The 17,669-nt window shown below is 38.5% G+C and overlaps 1 protein-coding gene across 1 annotated transcript in view; it reads left to right on the top strand.

Moving 5' to 3' along the window:
• Window positions 1–17,669, top strand: part of EYS (eyes shut homolog) — a 1,559,204-nt gene that overhangs the window by 137,444 nt on the left and 1,404,091 nt on the right. Inside the window, 1 exon segment of the mRNA XM_030558318.1 lies at window positions 1,380–1,539. Coding sequence (XP_030414178.1) covers window positions 1,380–1,539 — 160 coding nt within the window.

Genomic DNA, 17,669 nt, shown 5'->3' with positions numbered 1-17,669 from the left:
GAGTGCTTAAGCTTGCAACCTTAATAATATTCTTTTAAAAATAATGTGTCTCTATGTGGGGTGTTTAGTTATTTATGTAATTTATTTTTTTTAGATTGTGGTGATACCCAAAATGTGCTAGGTGCTTTCCGAACTTAGCCCTTGCCTCAAAGATTGAACAGTATAAAAAGACAAAAGATATGCCAACATTTCTCTGTCATATATCTTACCTATTTCAGCCCTTTTGCGGTATCTTCTGTCCTCAGCAGTGTTTGCAACATCTCCTAGTTTGTAATATTCTCTGGATGTGATTGCGGTATTAAACCCTACTTCCAGATCATTAAGAAAGATGTTAAATAATACTGAGACTAACAGGAAGGGTGGGAAATGGATGTAATATTGAAGAAAAATAACTTCTGATGACACTAAAGGTAGTTATTTTGATTTAAATCTTATCTACAAAACATAAATTACTTTAGTTTTTAAAAAAATCCTTGTTAATATCTCCTTTACTCTAAAATCTTAGTTCAGAGATTGGCAACCTTTGGCAAGTGGCCCATCAAGGAAATCCACTGGCGGGCCAGAATGGTTACCTGCTAGGTCCGCAGGTTCGGCAGATCATGGCTTTCACTGGCCGCGGTTCACCATTCCAGGCCAATGGGGGCTGTGGGAAGCACTGGCCAATACATGCCTCAGCCCACATCACTTCCCACAGCCCCCATTAGCCTGGAACGATGAACCGCGGCCAGTGGGAGCTGTGCTTGGCCAAACCTGCAGATTCTGCAGGTAAATAAAGCATCCTCGCCCGCCAGCAGATTTCCCTGACGGGTTGTGTGCCAAATATTGCTGATCCCTGTCCTAGTTTACCTCAACATAGCAAACATAGTCTCTCACCCTCCAACACCATTATATTTCCCCAGCTTCAAGTATTTTCCTATATATATATTTAATCATCAGATAACAGCAGACTGGATGATGGAGGCTCTCCCATACCGCTCTGCCTTGTGGATGCTTAGTTAGCCATTGGCTCAGTCACTTGGCTTCCCAGACTGATTGCTTACATGGCCTGGGTCTTCTCTCCACCACTGCCAAGTGATCTTCTTCTGTAGCCCAACCTTTTTGCTTCTGAAGGTAGCTCCTATCTGCACTCCCTCAACCTCACTAGTTTAGTCCCAGCTATGTTTATAACCCTGCCCCTTACCCTTGCTTACTTACCACCTTCCCAACATCCAAGTTAGTAAATGTGTTCTTTATGTGGAGTCAAGTGTGTTTACCATCTGTAACTGCATGTGTACATAGCTGATTGCAAACACCCAGTGTTTCATTATGTTGTTACTTTAGTGCATAATGTTAGATAAAATATCTGCAAACTTTTTCAGTGTTTTGTTTCTTATTTCTAGTGTCTCTGTGCTCCCGGATGGACAGGGGAATTCTGCCAATCTGTTGAAAATGCATGTTTAATTTACCCTGACAATTGCTACAATGGAGCTACTTGTATCGATATGAGTCAATCGAAAGAGAAACCACAATTTCAATGCCTGTGTCTTCGCGGTTTCACAGGTAAGGAGGGACTTAAAGTGCATGTAAAGATTTCCACTCTAATGAAACATTATAGCACTGATCGGAAATAATAGTTAAATTTAATTTTCCTTTCCTTATAATCAAGCATAAGAATTGTGGATTTCACGTCTTTAAAGTCAATGAAATGAAAAGCTTAAAAGAGAGATAATTTTATGCTGGTTTGATAAATGAGTTTTAAAAGGAGCTGCCCTCTTACAAAAACATAAAGAATAAAGGTATGTATGAGAGTGTAAAAATTGGCTTTCACTCAAAACAAATTATGACATTAAATTTTTGTCATTATCTGTTTAATCCCTGAAGTACCCATTTCAGGTTGTAATATGACAAAACTCCCATTCACTGCAATGGTTGCAATATCTGTGTCTTAGTTTCCATTTAGCAATTTCATTTACTAAAAAAATCAAGATAAGTTCAGTCCAATTCCTCTTTTAGGCACCTTAGAATACTCTAATGGCCTGTTCTGCCTCTTACCCTTACATGTACCAAGGTGGAATCTCAGGATTCTTCCACTCCTAGACAAGGATTCAGCTACACTACTCAGTATATACTGACCACTTATCATTCTGCATGTCTGACTGGGTTTTGGAAGCCTGTGAGTCCCCCTGTTGGGAACCAATGACCAATGATAGATTGACAAACTTCCCTCTTAAAATAAAGTATTTTTTATTGAAAAGTTGGGAGACATCATTCCGGGGGACGGGGGAGGGGGGATAAATACAGCTAGCAGTCAAATACAAAAAGAATCTTATTTAAACTGATGTTTAAATATAAGCTGTTAGATAGTATAACAGAGTTCTCAGGGTGCAACCTGGAATAGGGGTACCGCTGTACCCCCTTAACTGTTGTCACTTAGCACAACAACATGTGGAGCCCCAAGTCCAGCTAAATTGTATGAATGCTCCCTGAGCTACTTCCGGACCATACAGAGAAAGGCACCAGCGAATCTCGAAGCCCCTAGCCTTGTACCCCAGAATTCTACCATCTTGCCTTGGTCAGAAGCTTGATCAGTGTAAAATTCATTACCCAGTCTGCCCCTCCCTCAATGTGGAGAGGACAGGCACTAGCCTTTGTAAACCGAACTGAGATTTTCCAACCACTTCAACCAAAACATACTGGTTTAGGTAAAATATAAAACAGATTTATTAACTACAGAAAGATAAATTTTAAGTGATTATAAGTGGTAGGCACAAAAGGTGATAGATAGTTGCCAAAGAAAAGGTAAGCGCATAGTCTAAATCTTAAACCTCATTAAACTAGACAGTATTTGGATCAAGCAGATTTTCTCTTTTTATATCCTCAGTCCATGTGCCTGGAAAACACTAGCCTGGATATGTCCTGGTGGACTTTGCTGAGTCACAAGAGTAGAGCAATTCCCTATTGTGTGATGCTTGTGCAATCCCTTGATTGCAACTCCCTGCTTATTAACGGTCATTTAACACCCTGCTGGGAGTGAGATACCTCCTTTGTTGTCCAGTGAAGACTCTCAAACTTACAACGTATTTCAGTAACAATCGTACAGCAAAATCTCATAACTTCATATACACTATGATATACACATTTTGACTGAACAATGGGTTTCAGCAGATTATGACTTTTCATGTGCTATCTTACATGGCATGCTTTGTATGAAATATATCATAATGATATGACAGGAGTGAATATGGAGTTTCCAGGGTCCTGCCTTGAGATACAGAGTGCCACAAATAGGTTCTCCTCTGAGCTTATAGGAACAGTATAGAACATAATCAATTTATATTCTACTAAGCCCAGATATTTGTCTGTGTGTTTCTGGTTCCCCTTTCTCACAAGAAAACTAGATTTGAGAAAGCTCCACTTTCTTTGTGGGCATCTGGACTCAATTACCACAATGTTCAATAGTCATATTGTTTCTGATCTTGTGTATAAAATATCTTGGAATCTAAGATTTTTTTTTCCCAGTTCAATGGCACATCCAACAGGACCTGGTTCATTATTTCGGAAAATAGACCTGTTCAGCATCAATGGCTTGTAATCATTGGCGTGATTGCCATTTCTCCCTTGTGGGTAAGGGTATTGAAACTGTCGGATAGTGTTTACTAGTCTAGCACACGATCTTAAAAGTCAAGCAATCGCTTATGATCATATTTTATCACCAGGCCTAATTCTGTAATTTGCTGAGCAACTTCAGCAAGATCCAGAGAATCTTTTCACTCCCATTAAAATGAGCTGGGAGTTCAGGGTGCTTAAAACCTTGCAGTATTGACCTTATGAACTGTACTTAACCCTGCAAAAAGAAACAAGTTCAGACCATTGCCCAGGAGAGCATTGAAGGATTTTTATTATAAAAATGTAGGTGGACTATTTGATAATGTGAAACTTCCTATTTTTAGCACATTTATTCTGATGAAGTTTCATCATTCTGTTGTTAGGATAAGATCAACAACAACAACAATAAAGAACCCTAGCTCAATAGTGTCTTTTTTTTAAAACTAAACAGTTAATTATTCAGATAATTGATGTTCAATTTAAATATGTTTTAATTTCACCTGCAGTTCCTGTTGAAGTCAGTACTTCTGAAAATGAGGCCAATTTAGCTGCCTAAAACTGGAATTAGAAGTCTAATATTTGGCACCCAAGTTTGCAGATTTTGTCCTGACCTAGTGAGACCTTACATTAGAAAATGGAAGGTCATTCACAAAAAAACTTATGTCTAGTCAAGATGTTTATTCACCTGTACATTATGATCTGACTCTCCAATGTTTATTTTGTTTAAAAAAAAAACCAAACAAACTTTATTTCAAAGTGCTTTAATGAGAGCTATATGTGCTCAGGACCCCTGAAAAACCATGTTGTTTATTTAGCAGCCTAAATATGGCATCTAATTTTTAAAATTTGGGCCACTAAAATATAAGGAAAATCCAAAACTGATGAGAAGATCATTCATTTTTGTTTTTTCCCTCTTCTTTTAAGAAATTTCCATGCCATGCTTTATACCACGATTGGAGTGGCCTATAGAGACGTTAGAGGACTGATTTTAAGTTCATATGTGGAAGCATGGAGTAAGGATGATCCTAAAGTAGGTCTTGGGAGTTTCCATCTCTGCCAAACACTTCCTGTGTGATTTGGGCAACTCACTTAGTCTATCTGTGCCTCAGTTCCCCATTTGTATAGTGGGGATAGTTGCATTTCCCTACTTCCCAGGAATGTTTTGAGTACATATACACACTTTGTTGATTCTGTAGGCCAGAATCATTGTGCATATCAGAGGCTCCAAGCATCCATCCATTTCCCACATCCCGACAATCTCCCTGTGCACCACCCTACCCATCTCCCTGGATTTCAAGGACTCACTGCATCCCCCCACCCCCACCTCTCTCATACCAAGGATTCTTTGTGCCCCCTCTCTGCCAAATGCCAGAGGCTTTGCACGCAGCCCCTTCCCTTCATGCAAAGACCCCCCTTTTCCCATCTTTACCCATGCCAGTGATTTCCACCCATAGATGGCAGGGGGAGCCTCCTTGTCCCCAGCTCTGTCCCTTTCTCCCATGCCACCCCCCACAACCAGAGCCCCAAGATCCTCTGCCCCACTCCCTCCCATCCAGAGGAGCCATGAGTGCTCCTCCCCCAGCCTGGAGGAGCCCCAAGCCACTGACAGCTGTGACACGCCTCCCCTCCACAGACCCCAGGCTGCCCTGGGGTAAAGCTCTCACTCTCGTGAAGAAGCATTTGATATGCCCAATGTATATCATTCTGGAGTGACTAACGTGGAGTATTTGCTACTTAGCTTCCTGAGTTCCTCAGTAATGTCTCTGGAGCCCAGGGAGATTACCAATAAACCAGGGAAGCTGAATAGCACATTCCTCCTCCTCAGCCATCCTGGAACCTGCATGGTGCATAATAAAGCAAAAACCTCCCCCCAAAACTCCACAACCAGGGGTCTGGCAGTCATGGCAGGGCCTATTATACCTGCCGCCCGTGTTCCTACCATTCTTATTTGTTTTTCTATTTTTTTCTATCTCAGAGAGAAGTCCCTCAGGGTGTCAACGTTTTCAAGCTGTTTTGGGAGGAAGGGCAGAGCTGTGATGGTTTTATTGTTATGCTGGAAAGTGTTAATGACTGCCATCAATTAATTCTTTAATCTGTGGACAATTACAGCCTTGGTTAAAGCTGATGGCTCTGCTAACAAGATGTAAAAGGCTCCATGTTTCCCCATTTTCCACTCTATTTTTTACCAAAATGAATAATGTCCTGTCCATTGATGCCTTTCCTAAATTTTGGAATTTCAGATGATAGAAAGAGAGACAAAGTGTTAGAACTTACTTTGCTTGGCTAATCAAAACATTGGGAGGCACTCAGATACTATGGTGATGACTCTATAAGTAACTGTGATAGATGGAAGCAGTTAATTATTATCTCACACTTGAAACAAAGTTTATTCTGTTAAAATGTTTAAAAATACCATTTCAGCCGTACAGAGATATTATATTAACATCTTCTAGGGCAGGAATGTTCACAATACATTTACTGTTCCAGAAGAGACCATTGAACCCCAAGGAAGGTTTTGTCCTCTTATATATGGTGGTTTGAGGTTACACAGAGAATGCATTTAACCAAAACATACTCTGGATGCCTTTGCCATGACCTGTCTCTGCCCTTTGCTAACCAGTTTTGGGGCAGTGCTGGTTGATTGTGGTACCCATGCTATGCTGAAACAGAATTGCAGGCCCCTTTACTGCTACAGAAACCTCTGAGCAGACTTTCTGCTTACAAGTGTCCTGTGGCCTGAATTACACCTGCAGAAGAGGAAGGACATACCAGCATATGCCAGGGATGAATCTAGCCTCTTGAGTTCCATAAAGTACTTTAAACATTCTTCATAAAACCTTCCTTGACAGATCAGTTCCAGTTACTTGGCTATGAGCATGGTCTTATGAATTTAAAACAGGCTGAGCTGGACTATTAACCTAGGGTAATGATAAATGGCAATGCATTGAATTGGGGGCACATGTCCAGTGGGGTGCCACAAGGATAGATGCTAGTTCCAATGTTGTTTAACATCTTCATTAATGATCTGGAAGCAAGATTAAACAACACATTAATCACATTCAGGCATTATACCAGACTGGGAGATGTTTCAAATACTATTGAGGTTAGAAGTACAATACAAAAGCGGTCTAAAAAGGCTAGATATATGAATAGGACATTTAAAAAAAAAAGAAAAAAGAAAGAGTCATCTTGGGAAGAGAAAAAGCAAGCTAATACATCAAGGCAAAGAAAATTGAACAGAACAATAGAGTGGGAGGGAGATTCTTAGAAAACAGCCATGTTACAGTAGAGCTGAGAGTAAACAGCAATATTTGAAGGATTTGCAAGATATATCTGTTAGAAGATGTGACATTGCAGTGCAATACTGAGAGCCAGAATGATTTGGGTCTGAATACATATAGGCATTATGGCACCACTGAAACCACACTTAGGATACTTTATGTAGTCTTAGAACCTTAAGAGAAAGACCAACAAATTAAACAAAGGGCTTGGAAGACTGACATGAAAAAAAACTTTAAAAGAACTAACTGGGCAAGAGCCTCAAGTGGTGTAAATCAGTATAGTTCTATTAATTTCAATGGCAATATAGCAGATCACACACACTAGCAACAGGTATGGCCCATTATGTGGAATATATTTTAGTGATAAATTATGAAGGTCATTCTAGCCATCTACAAGGATATGGGAGGCTTGACTATGAAAGAACGAAATAAATTGTTCGAGGTAGTACAAATATTACTAGGGATAATGGGATAGGATGGATTAGTCAAATTATGATAAAGACAGGAACTCCACTGAATTTACACTCACTCTCTCTCTGTGTCTCTCTCTGCACTTTCAGTAGTTCTGCAGTCCAAACTCAAGCAAAACTCCCTTTGCAATCATTGGAACTAATCCTGCAATCTCTCCTTACAGTTATATTTTTGCCTTTGGACAAGCACAGATCTGCAGAGTTTTGGCCTTTTGTTAAGAAAGAAAATAGAGATAGAAAGGATGGCATTTGTAAGGAAATAGTATAAATCCTAAATGTTACTGAACTCTGTCTTATACATCTGTGATGGCGCTATGATTATATGTCGGTGTAATTTTGCATTATATTAGATTATGTAAAGAGAAACCTGTAAATCCATAGCCATTAATGTGATATAAACATTAAGGCAAACTAGAGTGTCTTTAAGGATGCCATGCAATATATATTTATTCACCACGGATGCAGTTTTTCTTTGAAATTTATTCATAAAGGCCAAATATACTCACTATGCAGAGCTTCAAATAGAGGTCTGAAATACTAGGAAATGTGAGCATATTTATAAATATCCAAACTCAGCGGGAACCTTTTGCTCCATTTTAAATAGACATAATTTGAATACTGGTATCATGTTTCACTTTGAAATATCAGGTGGAGCATTTTTACAGTCTTTGGTTTTTCATATTCTTGCTGAATGCTGAGGAAAAGAGGGTTTTTTCAATATAAAATATTCAGTAGGGTCAATTTTTTGTGTGGAAATCAAAACCCAAGGAAAAAATAGGGACTTAACCTACTGTACGTCACAGATTGTCTGGAGTTCCCGCAAGTACAGCATTGCATTGCAAATCAACCCAATATGTTTAATGTTCAAGAGTCTATCTGCCTTATTTCTAAATTCTATATTGTATCAGGCTGTTTTAACATTTTCTGTATTTTTGTACTGTTTTTTCTCTATCTACTTGTCCAAATAAGTACTGTGGAATGATCTGGCTGGATAGGAACTGGTATGGTGCCATGATATACAAGGAGAACACAAACAGACCTTGAAGAGCTCCTTTTCACAGTGGAGCACAACTCCACATAGACTCAGCCTATCCCAGAGCACAGTTTTTATTTTAGGGATAAAAGGCAACTATGACTTGGGAGAAGAGAATTTGCCTCAGAATGTGAAGAGTGGAGAAAACAGAAATCTCCCTGGGTGTATTCTGCTCTGGATGCATTCTGTTCTGATATTTTAAAAATAGTCAAAGTGGAATGAGAGTGTTACCACATCTCCTTCAATATGTGATCCCGGGGGTTGTGGATTTGCAGTTCATGGGTCCCTTTAGTTTAAAGGACTCCATGATATTCACCTTTTAATCTTTCTAGGTAAAAAGAGAGATTTTCACCATCAGGTCTACAAAAAAGGGAAAACTGAGTCTTTGTAGACGAGTAAGCTGCTTTATTCTTCTCTGCCTGTGGAGAGAAGGGGGCCTTAGGGTATATTTACACTGCAATTAAATAGCCATTCCTGGCCCATGACAGCTGATTCAGGCTTGCAGGGCTTGGGCTATGGGACTCTTTAATTTCAATGTAGATGCTTGGGCTGGAACCTGGGCTCTGGTACCCTTCACCCTCATGGAGTGGATTCCTCCAGGTAGCACTTATCTGGTGAATATTTAACCTCTATTTTCCATATTTGTTGAGGTGGCTACATAGTCTTGGAAGGTGGGGTTTATCAACAATGCCTGCTTTGAAGGCAACAATGCTAAAAATGCTATTCCTTTCACCTCAAAGAGCAGAGCTGTAAATGTTGACAGCATCACATGCTAGAGCACATACTTCAGTGGCAATTCATCCAACAATACTTACTGTATGGGAAACTATAATGATGCCAGGGAAGTTCTTTGACCATTTCATACCTATGATGTTATACTGTGCGTCAATGTAGATGTTTGCTATTACTGGCTCTAATCCTGCAAAGATTTACACAGGAGCTTAAACTTTATGCAAAATAAGTAGTTCCACTAGCCAAAATTTTCAAAGAGGACCTAAAGTTGGGCTCTTAAATCCATATATAGGCACTTAAAGGTGGGATTTACAAAAGCACTTTAATGATTTAGGAACATAGACCCTGTTGTAGTCAATGTACATATTAATGTCATACATAACAAATAGCCCTGTCTGGAAGCCGATATGGGTCTTCACTTCCTCAGAATTTGGAATCTCTGGATCTGGGGATTTATTTGGTGCTCAAGTCTAATAATGAATAGCAGTAATAATAATTAATAATAAAAAGATTTTAGAGAAATCACAAAGTTCCGTAATAAACTAATCAGGGCTTGGTATCAGTGAATCTCCCTAATGCTGAAAGATATTTTTTTCTCTTGAACAAAAATATTACTGAAGCTGAACTTTAAATTCTAGCTGGCAAGTTTGCATGGGATGCAATTAATTTTAACAGCAGTAAGATTATTTTAATTAAAGGATTTTTCTACTAACTAAATGAAGTGTCTAACACGCCCAATCAATTCCTGCCAATATGATTGCTCTGCGCACAAGGCAAGATAGTATTTAATTAGAGGAAGCTTCTTCAAGGACAATTGGTCTACTGTGCACAACTTGAGAAAGAGATGACATGGACTGTTTCTTTTGAGTGTCATAATCTGTGTTAGTTATGTGTATTATTATGTATAAAATTGTATCCAACTGCCACTGTGAGAATGGCTTGCACTGCAAAAAAAACACAAATTGTAGGATGAAATCAAAAGCAGAAAAGACAGGGGTTAGAATATGTTTAAACTATTAACTAAAGAACATCTATGTCTAATTTTATCCTTTTTTATTCTTTCCTTTTAACCACATGATTAGTAGTACACACAGCTACAACACAGAGATACTTATTTTTTGGAGTTAATTAGCCAACATGTAGTTTATGTATAAGCAAATACCAATCCAATTTCAATTAATAAAATACTGTTAAGTATTGGCACTGATGAGCTGTCAAATCTAATTCATTGTACAAATAAAATACAGTACATGGCCAACAGTTAGTGAAGGGAATTGTGTACAGTGGCTGAAGGCCACAGCCAACAGACAGTACAAACCTTTAAATATATTTGCATAATTTCATACAACTTAGTCAAATTTAAAATATCCATTGCTTACTGCTTCTAACAGGAAGGCAAAAAAAAGAAAAGAAAAAAAAAAGTAGGAAAACTTGCTAGTCATTTATTATTTAACTAACTAGCTAAATAATAATAAAAACTTCTGAGATAATACTGTAAGGCCTGGTCTACCCTAGGGGGCGGGGGATTCGATCTAAGTTACACAACTTCAGCTAAGCGAATAATGTAGCTGAAGTCGACGTACTTAGATCTACTCACTGCTGTGTCTTCACTGCAGTGAGTCGACTGCTGACACTCCCCCATCAACTCTGCTTGCACCTCTGGCCCTGGTGGAGTACCATAATTGATGGGAGAGCATGGGTCAAGAGTCACCTACAGGTTTAAACTGGAGTAAATAGTGGATTTTCTGTAACTTCAAGTATTTAAATCATGATTTGAGGACTTCAATAACTCAGCCAGATATTAGGAGACTATTGCAGGAGTGGATAGGTGAGGTTCTGTGGCCTGCAATGTGTAGGTCCGACTAGACTAGGAGGTCAGACTAGATGATCATGATGGTCCCTTTTGGCCTTAAAGTCTTTCAGTTTGCACATTTCTTATCACAAAACTGGAATTTACACATTTTACTTGATCTCATATTACACAAATTTCAGTGAAATCTTTCAAATGTTAGCAAAGCTTAAGAACTTACAACTCACTTCATCTGTAGCTAAAACAAAACTCAAAACTGGAGCTGTTATACGTTTGTCTGATATTTAAGAACAAACCAGCTGTTATCACTTCTTTGGCTGCATGCCCAGAGTAGGCAGAGACGGAAAAAACTTCTCTCTTTTGCCGTTTACATAGTTAAAGTTGTACATTCATGCAAATCATGACAATTTTATACATTAGAGATTAAGCTTGATCACTTGGAGAAGAACTTCAGCCTTGATGGCACTCTTACCCAAGTGTACTGCTTTCTTTAAAAAGAAGCAACAAAATAGATGTTCTTATGGAAACAGTTTTGATTTGTGATCCATTTAAATTAAAAAAAAAATCTTGATAATTCGTGCGATTAATCACACCATTAAGCAATAATAGAATACAATTTATTTAAATATTTGGGATGTTTTTTACATTTCCAAATATATCGATTTCTATTACAGCACAGAATACAAAGTGTACAGTGCTCACTTTATATTTATTACAAATATTTGCACTGTAAAATAACAAAATAAATACTATTTTTCAATACACATTATACAAGTACTGTAGTACAATCTCTTTATCATGAAAGTTGAACTTACAAGTGTAGAATTATGTACAACCCCTCCATATCTACATTTGCAAGTTACATTTCATGATAAAGAGATTGACTACAGTACAAGTATGAGGAGAAATGAAAAACACTGTTTCTTTTGTTAATCATTTTTACAGTACAAATGTTTGTTATCAAATAATATGAAGTGAGCAGTGTACATTTTGTATTCTGTGTTGTAATAGAAATCAATATATTTGAAAGTGTAGAAAAACATTCAAAATATATAATAAATTTCAATTTGTATTCTGTTGTTTAAAAGTGCGATTAATCACGATTAATTTTTTTTCATTGTGAATACTTTTTTAGTCAATTGCATGAGTTAACGCAATTAATCAACAGCCCTAAAAATTAACTTTTAATTAAAGCTTATGTAATGGTATGAAATCTCCAGAAATACATCCAACCAAAACTGGCAACCCTAAGGCACATAAGTTTGAAATTTTTGATCTTGTTAGCTAGATGCAGTACGACGATGCTAAATCCTGTTAGACTGGCAATGAGATGCACCAGGACCAGTCAATTAATTTATCATAACCTTAGTGGATTGGAGTTCTGATCTGTCAATTCTCAGCAAAAGTGAGTCCTGAATGAAAAATAGTTTGTCTTTTGTGACCAAACCAAAAGGCCTGAGAAGTAGGGTAAAATGTAGGAACAGAAAAACAGTCAAGATTAGTGCAGGAGAAAATCAAAAAGGGGAATATGCTATGCTTTCTAACTGCAAGTTATTATTCATACTAGATTAGTCCTACAAGTGCATAGAAGATCAATCGTGTGTCAGTGCACACCTATTTGACCTTTTACATGGTTTTTTTATATTATTATTATTATATTTTGGGATGCTACAGCATGGATACCTACTACGTCCTGCCTCCTTGTTCCACATACATATTTGTACGCAAGGACACACTCACATGTTTGCTAACTAGCCATTCTGATAGCTGTAAAATGTCCTTCATTCTTCTTCCATAGATTCATAGATTCTAGGACTGGAAGGGACCTCGAGAGGTCATTGAGTCCAGTCCCCTGCCCTCATGGCAGGACCAAATACTGTCTAGACCATCCCTGATACACATTTATCTAACCTACTTTTAAATATCTCCAGAGACAGAGATTCCACAACCTCCCTAAGCAATTTATTCCAGTGTTTAACCACCTTGGCAGTTAGGAACTTTTTCCTAATGTCCAACCAAACCTCCCTTGCTGCAGTTTAAGCCCACTGCTTCTTGTTCTATCCTTAGAGGCTAAGGTGAACAAGTTTTCTCCCTCCTCCTTATGACACTCCTTTAGATACCTGAAAACTGCTATCATGTCCCCTCTCAGTCTTCTCTTTTCCAAACTAAACAAACCCAGTTCTTTCAGCCTTCCTTCATAGGTCATGTTCTCAAGACTTTTAATCATTCTTGTTGCTCTTCTCTGGACCCTCTCCAATTTCTCCACGTCTTTCTTGAAATGCCGTGCCAAGAACTGGACACAATACTCCAGTTGAGGCCTAACCAGCTCAGAGTAAAGTGGAAGAATGACTTCTCCTATCTTGCTCACAACACACCTGTTAATGCATACCAGAATCATGTTTGCTTTTTTTGCAACAGCATCACACTGTTGACTTGTATTTAGCTTGTGGTCCACTATAACCTCTAGATCCCTTTCTGCCTCTTCTTCTACTCTTATTCTAACACATGCATACACATGCACACACACACACACATTTTATAAGCCCTTTCTTTAAAAATGACTCTATCAAGGTTCCTTCCCCACTCCAAACTTTAGGGTACAGATGTCGGGCCTGCATGGACACTTCTAAGCTTAATTACAAGCTTAGATCTGGTATCGCTGCCACCACCCCTAAGGATCCCCTTTTTCCCTGGGTAGTCTTGAGGGACTTCATCAATTCCCTGGTGAACACAGATCCAAACTCCTTGGATCTTAAAACAAGGAGAAATTAACCATCCCCCCCTCCTTTCCCCCCACCAATCCCTGGTGAGTCCAGATCCAATCCCTTTGGATCTAAAAAACAAGGGAAAATCAATCAGGTATTAAGAAAAAAGGCTTTTAATTAAAGAAAAGAAAGGTAAAAGAAAACCCTCTGGAAGAGATTAGCATACCAGCTACTCTCACAGACAACGGATTCAAAACACAGAGGATGTTCCCCTGGGCACAAATTAAGTTACAAACAAATAAAATACTCAAATACCCAATTTGATTCTACCTCAATTTGCATAAGACAGGTTACAAAGAAAAAATATAAACCTATTTATTCCTGTCTAAAACTTACTACTCTGATCTGAGGCTGGTTCCTTGATCTTTTTCACTTCAGTTGAAACTGAAACTCTAAACGAAGGAAAAACTTCTCTCCTTCCTTTTGAAACATCTTGTTCCCCCATTGGTTCCTCTGGTCAGGTGTTAGCTAGGCTAGGTGAACTTGTTAACCCTTTACAGGTAAAAGGGGCATTAACCCTTAACCATCTGTTTATGACAACTCTTTCAAACAAAGGTGTGCAGCATTTCTGTGTAGACCAAAGCTTGACTACCTGGTGAACTCAGAGGTTAATGGAAAATGTTTGTTTTTGAACATGAGTGACGTGGAGATGTGCTTCTTTTGAAGACCCTAAAAAAAATGTCATTAAGCATGCCTAGAGAATAAGCTTGTCTATGACAGAAACAATCTGATTATCATTGCACTGCCCAAACTCTGTTCAGATTCTCGACTCACTCTTCTGTCTGGAACATAGTTTTCCTTTAAACATTCTGTCTGACCTGATCTGAACCTGGGTGCAGTTCCCTCTACAAACAAGGTCTAAGACTTGTAGTGGTAATTGTTATTCTGTAGTAGTTTCATGGAATTTTAAGAAAAAGTTTACAACATAAACCTGGTTAACCCAGATTCTCAAATAAATATAACTATGTTTATAATTATTAACCCTTGAGTCATAAACAGATGGTTAAGGGTTAATGTCTCTTTTACCTGTAAAGGGTTAAGAAGCTCAGTGAACCTGGCTGACACCTGACCAGAGGACCAATGGGGGGACAAGATACTTTCAAATCTCTGTGGAGGGAAGTCTTTGTTTATGCTGTTTGTTTTGTTCGTTGTTTGCTCTTGGGGCTAAGAGGAACCAGACATGCACCCAGGTTTCCACAATCTTTCTGAAACAGTCTCTCATGTTCAAAATAGTAAGTACTAGCTAGAAAAGGCGGATTAGTCTGTTTGTTTTCTTAACTTGTGAATGTGTATTTTGCTGGAAGGATTTTAACCTCTGTTTGCTGTAACTTGAATCTCAGGCTGGAGGCGGGGGTAGGGGGGAGGAAGTCCCTCTAGTCTATATGAGCTGAATACTCTGTAAACATTTTCCATCCTGATTTTACAGAGATAATTTTTGCTTTTTCTTTCTTTAATTAAAAGCTTTCTTTTTTAAGAACCTGATTAATTTTTTCCCCCTTGTTTAAGACCCAAGGGGATTAGGTCTGAACTCACCAGGGATTGGTGGGGGGAAAGGAGTGAGGGGGAAGGTTAATTCCTCTCTGTTTTAAGATCCAAGGAGTTTGGATCAGTGTAGCCTTTCAGGGTAACCTAGGGAGGGGAAAGTCTGGGAGGGGGAAAGGAGGGGGGATGGTTTATTTCTCCTGCTTTTAAGACCCAAGGGGTTTGGGTCTTGGGTTCCCCAGGGAAAGTTTTGGGGGAACAGAAAGTGTGCCAAACACTATATTTTGGCGGGTGGCAGCGCTATCAGATCTAAGCTAGGAATTAAGCTTAAGGTATGGCTACACTTGAAATTTCAAAGCGCTGCCGCAGCAGCGCTGCGGGAGCGCTGCCACGGCAGCGCTTTGAAGTGTGAGTGTGGTCGGAGTGCCAGCGCTGGGAGAGAGCTCTCCCAGCGCTGCACGTAAACCACATCCCTTACAGGTGTAGCTTGCAGCGCTGAGATCCGCACTCCCAGTGCTGCGGCACTGATTACACTGAGGCTTTACAGCGCTGTATCTTGCAGCGCTCAGGGGGGGTGTTTTTTCACACCCCTGAGAGCGAAAGTTGCAGCGCTGTAAAGTGCCAGTGTAGCCAAGCCCTTAGAAGTGTCCATGCAAGTCCCCACTTTTGGATGCTAAAGTTCAAGCTGGGAGAAATATACCTTGACACCTTGTCAATCACAAAGCAAGTATTTGCATATATGGTTTAGTACTATATATTAAAGGTAGTCAGAAATTTCCTGGGAAAGGTTTTTTTTTGTTATGATGATGAAAAAATATCTTTTTCTTGGTGATTTTTTTTTATTTGAAATTTTTCAGTTTGACAAAAAACTAGAAAAAAGGCAAGCAAAAGGAAAATGTCAATGATAATTTACAGGAAAAAAACCCAGACCAAAACAAAACCAAACCCTCACACATTTTAATTTCTCTTGATTTTTTTTTTAAATATTTACCATTTTCCAACCAGATCTTTAAAAGTTGTTTACAGGTCCTTGGCAGAGTTGCATAGCATTTATTGTCCTTGAGGAGGGGCTAGTCTAGTATGTTGGGGAAATTGGCCTGTAGTTTGCTATCTTGGTTTTTATGGTCAAGTACAGAATGTTTGATAAAAGACATATGAACAGTATTGTGGACAAAGCAACTGAGGAGAGAATAAGAGAATCTGCTGAAGAGACAGAGAGCTGAAAAAGACTGATTTGGCCAAGTGCTCAATCTCTAAGCCCAGATTACTAGCAAATTTTCTGGACAGACCCAAAAGGAAGGATAGATAATTTATTAGAGTGTCAAGAGCTAAACAAGAGACTTTCCAGAACACTCAGCTGCATCATAACTCTTGCCTAAAACAACAAATTATTTAAAGGGGCTCATCTCTAAGTGACTTCAATGAAAGAATTTGTAGCTAAAGCAATGGTCAAGTAAAAGACTTTTATAAGTTCTTGAATAAATTATTTGACTCTAAAGTGGGAAACAGTAAAAAAAAATTCTGTGTGTTTATTGTACTTGCAATTGTATCACTCCTTATAATACATGTAACTCTAGCCCTTTGGGGCCTGATCCAAAATCCACTGCAGTCAATAAGAGTTTTTCTATTGATTTTCATAGGCTTTGAATCGAGTTCTAGAGAAGGAAAAGATAATAAGTGGTTATAGGTTAGGAATTAACATACTAACGTTTATATGCATGAAATGTGATTGTGGTTAAAGTTTAGATGTACTTACATTATGTAACAATAGGTAATATGTGAGCTATCCACTGTGGAGTATTTAGTAGCCAATTGTTTCCAACCCCAAAATAGTCATCTGCATCTCCTGCAAATTTTTGAGTACGAGGCAGATAACATCTTATCCTTCTAACCTAGATCCTAATCAGTATAATCCTATCATTAGCAAATCATTAGTGTTACATTTTCCTTGTGTTTATCTCCTGGAATCCCTCTTATTGAGAAAAAAATAAGATATAATCAAGAACAGAAATTTAAACAGCATGTCAATATTAAAATTAAATAAAGGAAAAAGACAAGATGCTGCAACCGTGCTAAGAGTTTTGCAAACCATTTTAAAGAAAGAATTTTAAAAGGAGACATCAACAGATTTTTTTAAATCACAAATAGCTGCCCAAGGATAGCATTCTGATATGAAATATAACTGCTTACCACCTTTACAGATTTCATAATTAAATAATATTCTTCTTTGACAGTGTCATAAACAGATAGTTAAGGGTTCATGTCTCTTTTACCTGTAAAGGGTTAACAAACAGGGAACCAAACACCTGACCAGGGGACCAATCAGGAGACAAGATACTTTCAAATCTCAGGGCAGGGAAGCCTTTGTTTGTGATTTTGGGTTTGGCTTTGTTCTCTCTGGGTCCTGGAAGGGACTAGATGTGCAACCAGGTTTCTTGCCAATCTCCCTGCTACAGTCTCTTATATATTCAGAATAGTGAGTATTTAGTAAGAAAGGCAGTTATAGTCTTT

Source organism: Gopherus evgoodei, chromosome 3, assembly GCF_007399415.2.
Source record: "Gopherus evgoodei ecotype Sinaloan lineage chromosome 3, rGopEvg1_v1.p, whole genome shotgun sequence".
Classification (NCBI taxonomy): domain Eukaryota; kingdom Metazoa; phylum Chordata; order Testudines; family Testudinidae; genus Gopherus; species Gopherus evgoodei.
Note: the sequence above shows the minus strand (reverse complement) of the source record. Positions and strands in the feature narration are given on the sequence as shown.